The sequence below is a fragment of the Pelophylax lessonae genome, assembly GCF_965119305.1.
Source record: "Pelophylax lessonae genome assembly, chromosome: 5".
In the NCBI taxonomy this organism is placed as follows: Eukaryota; Metazoa; Chordata; class Amphibia; order Anura; family Ranidae; genus Pelophylax; species Pelophylax lessonae.
Window position 1 is genome coordinate 477829962 of NC_138772.1, and position 15625 is coordinate 477845586.

The 15625-nt window shown below is 41.1% G+C and overlaps 1 protein-coding gene across 1 annotated transcript in view; it reads right to left on the reverse strand.

Annotated features, from left to right (window-relative positions):
• Positions 1–15625, reverse strand: part of CFAP418 (cilia and flagella associated protein 418) — a 51124-nt gene that overhangs the window by 9940 nt on the left and 25559 nt on the right. The window contains exon 4 of the mRNA XM_082259628.1: positions 11924–11989. Coding sequence (XP_082115754.1) covers positions 11924–11989 — 66 coding nt within the window. The remainder of the gene's footprint in view (positions 1–11923; positions 11990–15625) is intronic.

The following is a 15625-nucleotide window of genomic DNA, read 5'->3' on the forward strand; positions in this document are numbered from 1 at the left end:
GGACACCCAGGGAGGACAATATTTCCATTGGTCGCTGGACACCCCGGGAGGACAATATTTCCATTGGTCGCTGGACACCCAGGGAGGACAATATTTCCATAGGTCGCTGGACACCCAGGGAGGACAATATTTCCATTGGTCGCTGGACACCCAGGGAGGACAATATTTCCATCGGTCCCTGGACACCCAGGGAGGACAATATTTCCATTGGTCGCTGGACACCCAGGGAGGACAATATTTCCATTGGTCGCTGGACACCCAAGGAGGACAATATTTCCATCGGTCCCTGGACACCCAGGGAGGACAATATTTCCATTGGTCGCTGGACACCCAGGGAGGACAATATTTCCATTGGTCGCTGGACACCCAGGGAGGACAATATTTCCATCGGTCCCTGGACACCCAGGGAGGACAATATTTCCATTGGTCGCTGGACACCCAGGGAGGACAATATTTCCATTGGTCGCTGGACACCCAGAGAAGAAAATATTTCCATTGGTCGCTGGACACCCAGTAAGGTACATGCAGATAGCTCCATGTGCTGCTCTATGTGCTGCTTCTGATGCTACAAATTTAGAAAATTAAAGTAAAACTAAAAAGGCAAAACTTTTTTTAGTTTAGGATAGAGTGGAGAGGATTCAGAACCTCTGTCAGGTTTTTGTTGCTGTCTGTGCCACCATTAGGGAAATTCATCCTCTCTATTTGTCCTGTTTACATTATCACCGAAACTGAAAGCAAAAGAAAATCCCAAATTATGGGTTGTCCCCAGAAAAGTAATATAGGGGAGATCTTCCAATGGAGACCCTAGCTCTGGTGACATGGGGGTCCCCAAGAAATTGTCTTAATTTGTAGGGATTTCCTCTCACTTCCTATTTGGCTATGGGACAGGAAGTGAAGGGAAATCTTCGCAATGTGACACAGATGGTGAAAAAAATTTGACAGGGGTTATAACCCTCCCTTACTCTATCCAAAATGAAAAAAAAAAAAAGTTTTGCCTATAATTCTTCTTTAATCTGCCTGCCTTTCCACTTACATCAATCAGTGGAATCCTTGTATTCAACGATAAACATATAACACTTCTCCTGAATGGCAGAGATGCACTCATTCTCATTCGATTTAGTTCCGGTAGCAAATGGGAAATTAAAGTAAAACTGAAGGTAAAATTTTTATTAGTTTATGATAGAGTGGAGAGGGATTATAACCTCTGTCAGGATTTTATTGCTGTCTGTGCCCCCATTAGGGGGATTCCCCCTCTCTATTTGTCCTGTTTACCATTATTATTATTATAATACAGGATTTATATAGCGCCAACAGTTTGCGCAGCGCTTTACAATATGAGGGAAGACAATAGAGTTACAATACAATTCAATGGAGGAGGAATTGGAGGACCCTGCTCGTTAGAGCTTACAATCTAGAAAGCCATTATCACCGAAAGTAAAAGTAAAAAAAAATCCCAAGTTTTGGGTTGTCCCCAGAACAGTAATAGAGGGGTTATCTTCTAATGGGAACACGGATTCTGTTGACAACTAGGGATTCCCTCACTTTAGAGGGATTTTCTCTCACTTCCGGGTTTGGGACACGTAAAATAAAGGCCAGTCTGGATTTTTCTTTTCTGTGTGAATATCATATGACATCCTCCCTGCACAGGGCGTGCAGCAGCGTGATCTGTGAATTAAGGTCGGCACTTTGATGCTGTGATCATCCCAGGAAACATGTGATTGCTGTGACCAATCACAGTGATCACATGTGAATCATGTAAATAATTGTCATGAATAGCAGCCATTCATAAATCATTATTTACCATTGTGATACTGTGATTGGTCACAGTGATTAAATGGTGTACAGGGCCAATCACAGAAGCCCCTGTACCATAAGATAGCTGTGACCAATCACAGCATTGCAATAGTAAAAAAGTGTGCCATTCATGACAGTTAAAAGGATTGCTTTTCACATTATCATTCTCAGGCATTTATCAGGCATTATTTCAGGTGTTTTTCAGGCGTTTTTTGCAGGTGTTCGGAGGAAGGCATTGACATTAACAAAAACACTTTTAATCTGTCAAAAAAGAAGCTCATGTACTTTTTTTTGAGCTTCAGGCGACAAAACGCTCAGATGTGAAAAGTGGCCATTGAAATGAATGGGATTTTGCTTGTTGGGTGATTTCAGACTTCAGAGATGAGCGTTTTAAGCTGAAAAATGCTCAGGTGTGAACAGGGCCTTTGGGTTGCTTCACACTAATCTGCTGTGCTTTGGCGGCAGCACAGAGTACTCAAAGTTTTTGTGTTGGTTAGCTGTGCCTTTCCATAGACTTCTTCTATGTTCTGTCAAAAGTCCTGCATATAATGTGTGCTGCCTCCACCCCCTGTGATGGGGGGGGGGGGGGATTTTCATGTTCCCCCATACTCCAGTATTTATCACATTATGTGCAGTTGATCAGAGCTGCAGTAGACTGCAGGGGATTTAACCACTTGCCGACTGCCTAACGCCGATCTACGTCGGCAGTCAGCCCCTCACAGGCAAAGTGACGTAGGGCTACGTCACTAGCTTGTGAGGGTCTAGGGAGCGAGCGCGCGCCCCCGGAGGCGCGCTCCCGCTCCCGCGTGGTCACGGACCCCCCCGCGCGTGTGACCAGCGGACCCGATGTCCGCCGGTCACTCGGCGATCGGCGGGGGAGAGGGAGAATGTCAGGCAGCTTGTGTAAACAAGCTGCCTGTCATTCTCCTCACTGTAAAGACACTGATAAAACGGATCTAGTATGTAGATCCGTTGATCAGTGTCCTTACAGCTCAAGCCACAGCCAATCACAGTAGAAAGCACGCTCCTAGGGATACACACAGCCCCTCCCTTCCAAATAAAGTTAACCCCTTCACAAGTGTATTTTTACAGTAACCGTGCATATGTATAGCACTGATTACTGTAGAAATGTCACTGGTAACCCCAAAAGTGTCACAAATGTCAGTCAAGGGTCCGATCTGTCCGCCCCAATGTCGCAGTACCGCAAAAAAAAAAATCGCAGATCGCCGCCATTACGCGTTAAAAAAAAAAACAACAAAAATGACAAAAATCTTTCCCTTTGTTAGTAAACGCGATAACTTTTGCGAAAAACCAATCAAAATACGCTTTTTGCGATTTTTTTTACCAAACATATGTAGCATAAAACAAATTGGCCGAAAATTTTAAAAAATTTTGATTTTTACTTTTTTTTGGGGGGGAATTTCATATAAAAAAATGTGAAAAATATTGTTATTTTTGCAAAATTGACGCTCTTTTTTTGTTTATAGCGCGTGATCAAAAAATTGCACAGGTGATCAAATACCACCAAAAGAAAGCTCTGTTTGTGGGAAAAAAAGGACGTCAAATTCGTTTAGGTACAGCGTCGCACGACCGCGCAATTGTCCGTTAAAGTCACGCAGTGCCGAATCGCAAAATACCCCCTGGTCAGGAAGGGGGTAAAATCTTCCGGGGCTTAAGTGGTTAAGTACAAGATCCCTCTAACACAGTGAACCTATAATTTTGGGAGAGATACAGATTCACCTATATAAAGTATTGCACTACTCCTTACTTATAACAAACACAATGATGCTTTATTATGATTGATGCCAAAAGAGCAATACAATAAGACCCCGTTCAGACAGGGGCGACACGACTTGATGGGGCGACCTGTGAAGTCGCGGTGCACGCCATATCATTGAAGTCAATGCAAGTCGCCTCCAGGTCGCCCCAAAGTAGTACAGGACCCTTTTTCTAAGTCGGAGCGGCTTGTGTCGCTCCTATTAGAACAGGTCCTGTGCTAATCAATGGCGAGCGACCCGCCGCGACTTGTCAGGCGACCAAGTCACCTGACAAGTCACGCTAGTGTGAATGGGGACTTAAGACAAAAAACATACTTGCAATCAAATCATTGCATGCTGTAATAGGCTCCCAATGAACTTCCATGTAGCTCAAGGTATGAAAAAAATTGTTTAAGTCAGAATTATTCTACCCCCCCCCCCTTCCTCAAATCATCCAGTATAGAAGTGAAGTAACCTTGGTGTGTGTATATATATATATATATATATATATATATATATATATATATATATATATATATATATACACACACAGTTGGTACGGAAAGTATTCAGACCCCCTTAAATTTTTCACTCTTTGTTATATTGCAGCCATTTGCTAAAATCATTTAGGTTCATTCTTCTTCCTCATGAATGTACACATAGCACCCCATACTGACAGAAAAACACAGAATTGTTGACATTGTTGCAGATTTATTAAAAAAGAAAAACTGAAATATCACATGGTCCTAAGTATTCAGACCCTTTGCTGTGACACTCATATATTTAACTCAGGTGCTTTCCATTTCTTCTGATCATCCTTGAGATGGTTCTACACCTTCATTTGAGTCCAGCTGTGTTGGATTATACTGATCAGCTGCAGGGACAGGACGACTGGTTGCAATCGAGGGAAAGATGAATGCGGCCAAGTACAGGGATATCCTGGACAAAAACCTTCTCCAGAGTGCTCTGGACCTCAGACTGGGCCGAAGGTTTACCTTCCAACAAGACAATGACCCTAAGCACACAGCTAAAATAATGAAGGAGTGGCTTTACAACAACTCCGTGACTGTTCTTGAATGGCCCAGCCAGAGCCCTGACTTAAACCCAATTGAGCATCTCTGGAGAGACCTAAAAATGTCTGTCCACCAACGTTTACCATCCAACCTGACAGAAATGGAGAGGATCTGCAAGGAGGAATGGGAGAGGATCCCCAAATCCAGGTGTGAAAGACTTGTTGCATCTTTCCCAAAAAGACTCCTGGCTGTATTAGATCAAAAGGGGGCTTCTACTAAATACTGAGCAAAGGGTCTGAATACTTAGGACCATGTGATATTTCAGTTTTTCTTTTTTAATAAATGTGCAACAATGTCAACAATTCTGTGTTTTTCTGTCAGTATGGGGTGCTATGTGTACATTCATGAGGAAGAAGAATGAACCTAAATGATTTTAGCAAATGGCTGCAATATAACAAAGAGTGAAAAATTTAAGGGGGTCTGAATACTTTCCGTACCCACTGTATATATATATATATATATATATATATATATATATATATATATATATATATAGTTATTTTACATGTACCTAGTACAAATTCCATTTATAAAATAACTTTCCTACAGACACACACACACATACATATATATATATATATATATATATATATATATATATATATATATATATATATATACACACACACGCACATATACATATAATGATATGAAAGTAGCTGCAGATGTCCAGCTCATGACATTAAAGCGTCAATCTTGTGCTGATGAAAGGCTCCACCCTCTTCCTGTAAAGCCCCTCCTCTTTTCCCACAGTGACACAACTGAAACCAAACCTGCACAGTCACTACACAGTGTGTGAATGATTAAATTAATGCAAGGCAATCTATCATTAACAGCCATAATAGCACAATCATTTTATGGGCTTGAAAAGGCCAAGCAGGTCTATGGAAATTCCCATGTAGATAGGCCTAAATATTTATGCTGGAAATCTTTATGAGTCATATTATTTATGAGGGCACAACTGCTACTATGGTGTCTTCATTAAACATCATTATTGCAGGAAACAATGTATCACCAGCTCTTATTAACCTTTTTTTCATGAGTCATTAATTAACTTTCAAGAGGACATCTGAAACATAATCATAAGCTTTGATCTCTGCATGGAAGGAGCAAAATTAAAAGACTGACATAATATATGGAGAGGAGAAATGTGGTACTAGCAAGCATTGTGAACGCTGCAATGGTGCCACCTTCTGGTCATAATAGAATATAACAAACAAGGCAGGGAGAGAATGACTGGGAATGTTTTCATAGCTGGTCATAGACAGGCAGATGGCTCACCAGTGCAGAGAATGTGCCCATTCCCACTCATAGCACTGGAAACTAATGTGTACTGTTCTCGGTTTCTGTTCAAAAAAGTAAAAAGTCAGATTTTTTTTCTCTACAGAAAATAATTACTGGCATTCAGCCACATCAGTATGTTCCGATAGGTTTGAAAATTCTTTAATAACATGCAACATGTATTGAAGTTTTGCGAAGCTACTGGTTTAAGAAGAAGAAATTCTAGCTGAGTATGTATTCTTAACTGATAAAAGTTCCTTCTATTGCTGTCAGCCTCCTCCATATCCCCAACCCCCCCCCCCCATCCTTTTTTTTGCTGCTGTAATTTGACTTTCTGTTAGAGGGTAGCTATGTTCACTCTCCATAACCTCATTGTATGCAGGAATATAGCCCTGTTCTCTTGCTCGCTCCCGAGATGGAATATTGACTATGGGATATGCAGTGTGCATAGAGCAGTGCACATGATCACAACTAATGTGCACTGCTCATTTCAAACAAATGGAAGAGAGGGGGCAAAGAGAAGGTTGGGGAGCTCATGGAAGGTGTTACAAGGAGGCAGAAAAACATAAGAAGTAATTTCATGAAAAATAGATTACAGGACCATTAAGTAGTGGATGTGTATGGGTTATTTTAGGAGAATAAGGATATCATTTAGTGTCACTGTAAAGCCTACATAGCCTGATCCTCAACCAATCAGTGCTCATTCCCACCACTTTAGTTAAGCTGTACTGATCCACACAGAAAGAAAATGTGTTTAATGTGCCCTGTTCACACTAGTGATTGACGGATATAATTTTTTTAATGCCGATACCGATATTTTGGTCATTGGATATCGGTATCGGCCGATATTTTCGGACATGTAAAACATTTTTTTTTATTTTTTTTTCTAAAGGTACTCCTTGTGGAGGGATCTGGGGATCTAAAAGATCCCAAACCCCTCCTCGGCACTGAAAAGCATTCAAAACACCAAGTTTGGCTGTTTTAAATGCTGTCATTTTTTTTAATTTGGCGCCGAGTACCCGGAAGTGATGTTGTGACATCACTTCCGGGTTTTTTACATGGAGACCCGGGTCTTCTTTTCAGCGGCAGCGGCGGAGGTAGGATGCCTGGGTCTCCCGGTGGGACGTCCCCTCCTGCTCCTTGTAATGACAGCCGTGCGGCTTCTCAGCCGCATCGGTTGTCATTACAAGACAGCCAACCGTCGGCTATGGACGCCGGTACCGGGGTGATGCCTCTAGCTGCAGGCATCACTCTGGTACAAGCACTTTCCCAAAATATTGGCAATATCGGTAACCTCAGGGGTCGATTCCGATATATCGGGGAAAGTGCATATCGGCCCCCGATATATCGGTGTTGCCGATAATCGGTCGATCCCTAGTTCACACCATAATAATACGTTGAAGTGGGTTGTACTGCAGTACACATTATTTTGCAGGACACCTCACTGACACAAAGAAGTGAATGAAAAGTCATTAATATAGAAAAAAGGAATAAAAAGAAATGTAAGGTAAGTGGTGCCTGGAGTTGTAGAGCGCACTATATCACCTCTACACAATAGACACCGACCCATGCGATAAAACAGCCCATTATAACATGTGGGCTGCTGTGAATGAATCATAAAAGTGATGCAGTTCTCTTTATTACTTGGCTGTAATGTGTGAACCCTCTGCATTTTTCCTATGGCTGGAGGCCTGCCTGCTAGAAAACTGCTAAGCGATTCCTTATCTAACTACTTTCTATGCCAGCAAAGCTACAGTTGTGTAATGGGGGAAATCACATGCCCTTACTGCTCCTTAAAAATACAAAAAGATGCAATGTCACCTCTAAAAAATGAATGATTTTTAGGATACTATAAAATGGCAAATGGTGACCCGGCAGCATCTGTCTCTTGGGTGAGACCTCTCCCCTAAACCACAGGACTCTCATTGAAGTTGGGCTGTTTTGATGTAAATACATAAAGAACTAATTTTTGGATATTTCCACCTTTTTAAAGAAACACCAACCTATCCTTAGTGAGGACCTTCAAGAGCCATGGTTTAGTATTATGTGACAGTGTCCCCCCCACATACAGGGATACCTTTGTGGAGTTTTCCACCTTCCTTTCTTGGCACCTCTTTGTGTTTACCATTGATTTTATCTACGTGGCTTTTCGGTCTATATATGTGACATCTGGCGATTTCATAAGTCTCCATCAAATAGACCCCTAAGAAAGGTGGTCACACCTGACACGGGTTGGATTTTTTTTTTGGAGTATCTGCTACATTGTCAGTCACTATTTCTATATATGACCTTCCTTTGTAAGCCATGATCATTTTTAACAATTTCCATATGTTATATAGAGACATGTAGTTTCTTAATATTTTATATTTCTATTTGTACTATAAAACAGTTTACAGTAAAACCTTGGATTGCGAGCATAATTCGTTCCGGAAACATGCTTGTAATCCAAAACACTCTTATATCAAAGCAAATTTCCCCATAAGAAATAATGGAAACTCAGATGATTTGTTCCACAACCATTTTTTCGTAAGTCCTTCAGTTTATATTCCATATAAAAAGATTATAGCATTGCGATAGGTTGTGTAAATGTCCACCCAACAAATAGCCGCTTCCACAAGGGGATTAGAAGCAAAATCCAGCAGGAGCTACAGAGTATCAAAGAGAAGAGAGGCGCTTCTAAGTGTAGCAATATGGTTCCATTTAATGAAGGTACAACATTTAGCAACTCACATGGTTGATGAATAAAACAGCCACATCTAAGTATGCAGGCATCCGGGGTAAAGCTGTCAAGATAGACTATCTTCTGCACCACCGGCTGCCAGTCTGTAATCCTGACCGGGAAGACCACCCTGCAGTAAAGCGATCTGAAAGTGAGGGGCAGCATGGAAGGGATGACATAGATGGCGGTGCGGAGGATGGTCTATGTGGACAGCTTTAGCCTGGATGCCTGCATCCTTAGATGTGCCTGTTCCAATCATCAACCATGTGAGTTGCTAAATGTTGTACCTTCATTAAATTTAACCATATTGCTACACTTAGAGGCGCCTCTCTTCTCTTTTATACTCATTTTATACTCAGCTGTGACTTGAGGCTACTTGTATATCAAGACATCGCTTGTATATCAAGTCAAAATTGATTTGAAAATGTTGCTTGTCTTGCAAAGCGCTCTTAAACCAAGTTACTCTTAAACCAAGGTTTTACTGTATTTGCAATCACACACACTTGTATATTTTTTTTCGGATGTTTGGTTGCCCACATAGTCCCACTCCCTAGGGAGTATCATTGACTTGAAGCCTAACGTGAACCTTGTGTGAAATAAAGTCTGATTCTCTCCCCATTAAAAAAAAAAGTAAAAATTAATCACCTTGCACCCCGGCTTTCTGTCGGCAAGGGTAAGACCCCTGGAATTCTTCCAGGATCCTGGGAAAGTAAGGCTGGACATACACTAATAGATTTTTTGTTCAGCCTGCTTTACAGACGAATCCCCCTGCCGGTGCTGGCTTTTGTATACTGCCAGTCGGCAGCAGCTGTCAGAATACATGAACAGCAGCTGCATCTGATTGGACGCAGATGCTGTTCAGCCAGCAATTTTCCGCTTGGTCCCTTTGATTTTTCAGCTGATGCATGTCGGGTGGAGGGATGGTTATAGTAAACTTTGGGCAGAGTATGGCAAGCTTATGGGGCCCATATCTTGCAAGGAATCCCTCCAACAGAAGCGCGGGGGTTACCTTTTTTTCTGATTTCAGCTCCTCAGTGTTCCCGGAACCCAGGTCACCTGCGCACAGCACAGAATGGAAACGTATATTTTTTCGTCTAATGGTGTATTTAGTTTTTCTTTTACTTCAAATTGTTTAAACTGGTTGTAAACCTTAGACATGAGATATGAACAAAGTATATCCCTCTATAGCAGGGGTCTTCAAACTATGGCCCTCCAGTTGTTCCGGAACTACAATTCCCATCATGCCTTGTCATGTCTGTGAATGTCAGAGTTTTACAATGCCTCATGGGATGTGTAGTTCCGCAACAGCTGGAGGGCCGTAGTTTGAGGATCCCTGCTCTATAGTATGTACTGGTCTCAATTAGGAGCACTAAGTGTCATTTCTGTCTGCTGCTTCCTTCCTCTGCTATCAGCTTGAGTCACTTCTTTGCTGCCCGGGGCCTGAACTGATCGAGGAGCGTAGGCTAGCTAAAGTATGTGCAACTGGGGTGGATGGCATTCAAAGGAACCAGTATGTTTTCTATTAATGAAGAAGAGACATAGCATGCTTGATTGCAGTTTTCTAAAGTTAGGTTTAGTTCCGTTTTAAGACACATGCTGGTAGGTTCATTGGCTTCTCTCAAAATTGGCCCCATGTGCATGTATGTAGGCATGGAAGATAGGGACCTTAGATTGTAAACTCCTTGAGGGCTGTAAAGAATAAGTGTACTTTTATTCATTCCCACTCCCCTACCCTTGAACTTTCCGTATACTTACCTCCAATCCCATTGTTCCAACGTCTCCCGTGTATGGCTGCCTTGGCATAGTACAGCTTAAGGTTAAAGTCTTCTGAAATCTGTGATTGGCTTTTGGTTGCAATATATGGAGGCCAAGGCGTTTATACAGGAGCAGCTAGGAAGATTTAAGAAAATTCTGAGCAGAGCCTGTGCTGTGCTGTGCAGTGCAATTCAAAAATACCAGAATAGTAGAGTTGTATGGACATATACCATAGTGAAATTTCTGGGATGGGGAGGATGGCGGTAGTAATGGATAAACGTGCATTTGATATTTTAATTAGAGGTACACCAACATTTTGGCAGCCGAAAATGGTGTTACAGGCGGTCCCCGGGTTACAAACATCCGACTTACAAATACTTACATACGGAGAGAGACAACAGGAAGTGAGGAGAAATCTCCCCCTAGGAAGGGAAATTCACTCCTGTAAGAGATATCATGGGAAAAAGATGTCTTCACTGAAGCTTTATCACCAATCCTTGTTTCCACAACAACCCAAAATTTTCAAAATCCAATTGCCATAGGGACAGAAAGTGAGGTGACATCTGCTGAACAGGGGTACAGACCACAAAACAAATGGTACAGGAGTGTTAACCCTTCCCTATGCTATCCAAAAAACTTAAACATTTTTATTATGGCTGGAGCTACACTTAAAAAATATACCTGTTCCGACTTACAAACAAATTCAACTTAAAAACAAACCTACAGTCCATATCTTGTTTGTAACCTGGGGACCGCCTGTATTGGCATTTTGCAGATAAGAGAAAATAGGTGCCGATGATGGTGCCGATGATGGTGCCAAAAACGCAAACGATTTTGCAGTGATTTTACCCTGCTTATGGTTTGTTTTTCATAGGTCTTGTGACTCAAAAAACCGCATCAAAAATGTAACATGGGTGAGTTATTGATGTATTTTCACTGCATTTCAACGGGGAGCTGCGCTTTTTTTAACTGACCAGAAATGCAGCAAGCAAGATTTTTAACACCAAAGCGTAAGCGCAACAGACCAGTGTGAAGACATACATAGAATTTAATGGGATACATTTGTTCTTGAGCTTTTCTTGCATTAAAAAGGTGCCAATAATAGCCGACAAATTTATATTCATTTAAATTCAGGATATTAAATAAAAAGTTGAATATAATACAATTATACATAAAAATATATATATAAAAATATATATATGTATATATATATATATTGTAAAAACGTTTTTTTGGTTTTCGCCAAGTGCATCCTGCCTTTTCGGTTTCGGCAACAAAATTTCTAGTCGGTGCACCTCCAATTTTAATAAGCTATACATTATGCAAATTACCTTTGAGATGTCATTAAAGGCTTTCTTTTGCAAAAACATAAATAAAAGAATAAAGGTAGTGGTTTGAAAAAAGCTGACTGGATTCCATAAGCTCACGTTAAGAACAAAAACAGTCTTCCCATCTCTTCCCACATAAAACGGTGACTTTTCTACTCTCCAAATACAAGTTATATTTCACATAATCTAATGCTATTTGTATGACACAATACTTACCGTTCAGAGATATTTGTCCCAACACCGAAGGGAACCATAGTCCCACCAAGGTGGACTGGACAACACCTACAATACAGAAATGCAAATTGTAATTGGAATCTTTGTCAAAATTATTTTTATGACATCATAACAATAATCACCATTGAGCTCAATGTATTTTTTCAGGAAGTCCATACATTTCTCAAAGAAGCCACAATAATTTTATAAAAGCCAAAAACAAAAATCTAAATATATTGCCACTCACCAATCCCTAAATATGGTGGTTACATTCACTTTCCTATTTTGAAGAGGAAGTAAACTCTTGGGTTTTTTGTTCTTTTTTCTTACCTACAAAGTGAAGGCATAATGTGCTAGTATACATCACATGCTAGCACATCATATGACAACTACCTTTGAACAAAGCCCTCGTCGTCCCCGATGGAGGCCGCTTCCATCTTCGCCTGTCTTCTTTCCGGGTCCACTGACTCTGGCTGTGTGACTGGCTGGAGCTGCACGCGCGCGGGAGCCGCTGGTCACGTCACAGGGCTCTGAAGAAACAGCACGGGCGGCCATTCCTTCAGAGCGTATGCGATGATGCCATCGGCGCAGTATACAGTAATTATCGCCTAAACAGTGCAAGTTTAGGAGATATTTACAGTACCGATAGGTAAGCCTTATTATAGACTTACCTAGAGGTACAAACATTAGAGGGAAGTTTACTTTTTCTTTTTTCCTGGTGATCCACCCAGTAACACACTTCCTGTCTTAGGGTGTCACCACTCTGGATGGAGGAACAATGGAGACACCTTTGGGCAGCAGCTTTGTCAGTCTGGGGAGAGGGTAGTGCTAGACGTATTAGATGATTCTGATGGATTTGGCTAACAATTTAAAGCCAAACTCCAGCTAAGGTCAGTTTCACATGTGTTTCAGCTTGTGTGAACAGTGAACAACAAGCCCTGACAAAGCACTTGCAGAGCTTTGTTAACATTTGTATAGTACCATTCAGCTCCAGTTATGTACATGTTGAACACAGATCCTAATGGGAGTGCTGATTGCCACTTTAAACAAGCTGCTAGCAGGCTTTAAAACTTCTTGAAGCTTGTTGAAAGCCTACTGAAGCCTACTAGCAGCTTGCTTAACCTTTTCGCTGCCAGAGCCGTTTTTGCATTTTTGCACACATGTATAAAATAATTTTAGGCCTGAAGATTACACAAAATCCCCAAACATTATCTATTTTCTGAAAGCAGACACCCTAGAGAATAAAATAGGGGTCACACAGTATTACCGCAAAGGTCTGGGAAATGCAACATTTCAGTAAAAAACACACTAAAGTGATTTTTAGAGCAAACAAACGCAATAAATTACCCAAACTTTTGCTAAAATGTAAAAGACAAGGTTGCACCGAATAAATAGATACCGGACATGCTAAATCTTAAACAAATTTCAGTACCCTATATTATCTATAGGCGACGCTACAAAAGCCCCCTATAGGTCATCAGTTTAGTGTTATGGAGGAGGTCTTCTGCTAGAATAATGTTCTCACTCTGGTGTGCGCGATGATATGCAACATGTGTGCTGCAGTCAATGTTTTCATGTGTAGGCGCACCTGACTCATGCGTTTGCACGTGCGTAAGGGTGGGGGCCAAAATTTTTTTGGGGGAGGGGGGGATTTTATGTGCTTGGGTGTACCTTTATTTGTTTTTGCAATTAAAAAAAATTTTTTTTTTGCTTACCTTTTTTTTTTTTTTTCATCACAGAGGGGGACAAAGAGTCCCCCTCTGTGATGATTCTTGGCTTCTCTAAAAGATCTCTGGGCTCCACAATGTATTGCAATGCAAATCGCACTGCAATACATTCCTTCCTGGCTATGCTAGGCAGGAAAAGGGACAGGGTTACCCAGAAGTGACATCATACACGTCCCATTCCGGGTCACCAACACAGCACATGGGGCACCGTTACCGGAAGTGTATGTAAGCATTTGGGAGGCAGCGCAGCCGACCCCCAGCTTCCACCTGACAGGCAGGAGTCTACTTGTCAGTTTTACACACAATCCAGGTGGCTACAGCCATCGGATTGTGTGTGAAACCCCCTACAATGTTTAAACCTAAGAGCGAAAGGGTTAAAGTGGCAATTAGCAATCCCAATCAGGCACCTCTGAAGACGTCTAGCCAATGACGAAACGCGTTAGATGAGCTGGGTGAAACACAAGCCGGAAGTACCGCTCTCCACACCATAGCTCGCATATGTGACGGCATTTTATCTTCATTTTACTTGTTTCCTGCATTATGGACCCTGTAAATGTTTTTTTCTGGATTTTGTGCAATAAAACTATTCTTTTGAACGTTACTGCACTATCTGGACCTTCCCTTCTTTTATATATTTGCCTGGCTGGAGGAGGACAGCAGGAGGAGTGTTGCCACGGGAGAAGGCATCCATTTGGAGGGAATATATCCCAGCCCTGGGGGTCACCAAAGCTCATATGGTCTTAGTGCCATAAGGCATATAGGACCCACTAGATCCGGTGAGTGAGAAATTCTTCTATTAGCCACGGTGGAAAATAAGGAGTGACACCAGGGATTTACTGGAAAACCTATCACTGAGCACTTTCACCGTGCACTATTTTCATTTAATTTAATTGAACTTTTTTCACAAGAAGTCACTTTTTGCACATGAACTGTATGGAGAATCTGTGAGCGTATTTATATACCTCATGCACTGCTTATGAACTTGTGTTCTTTCCGTTATATATATGTATATATTTTATGAATTTATATATTACATTTTTAGCGTGAATCATTTGTATAATTTTTCTTGTATATCACTTATATTTGATCACGTGTTTTTTTTTTTACACAATATATGCACTTTAATAATTTCTGAATTTAACACTATAGGATTGGTCCTTTTAATATTTATACTCTAGGATCTTATCTTTAAGCAAGCGCTATAGGTAATCCTCTACAAAGATTACTTCACACACAAGCACTCGCACTTTACTATAGCAGCTGCAATTCACTATTAATTTACTTATACATTCATTATAATTTTTTATTTATTTATTTGGTCATTTGTAGTTTACAGGTTTTTCCATTGGCGTGGGAAATATACCCAGTATATTGTACTTTTAAGATTTAGTGCCTAAAGTTAACCTATTATTAAGTTTACACTTCAGAACAATAAAATGGGCATGTCCGTATTTTCATTATTAACATACTCAAATAATAGATACTAGATGGTCACTTAAAGTGGATCTTTACCCTCTGGATCTAGATGCACTGGGCACCTTTGCGCTCAACCCCCTGCAATGTAATACGGAAACACTTTTTTTTCGCTTCTTTTGCGGATTACCCGTCCGAGGTACGGCTCGCAGTTGTTGGGATGTGTATCTGCGTGTTGTCTCCGAGTCGGTGGTCTTGCAGCGGAGGCCTTAATAAGTGATACGCAGTTACTTTCCTTTCTTGTAATGCCCAATTGGACCTTGGGGCTCCATGTTTTTGTTACGCTGTGGTAATAAGTTATTAAAATGTAACTTTTATTTTGGTTAATAAAAGGCTGCTATGGCCATTTAACTCCAACTTGTTGTGGTGTCATTCGTTTTATTGGAAATGTGATGGGGTGATGGTCTGAGCAGAATATAGAGAAGCCATATTTAATACCATAGTCATGATGTCACCAGTGGTCTGAAGCCTCTTGGGTTATGCACGTCACATATCTCAGGATGCT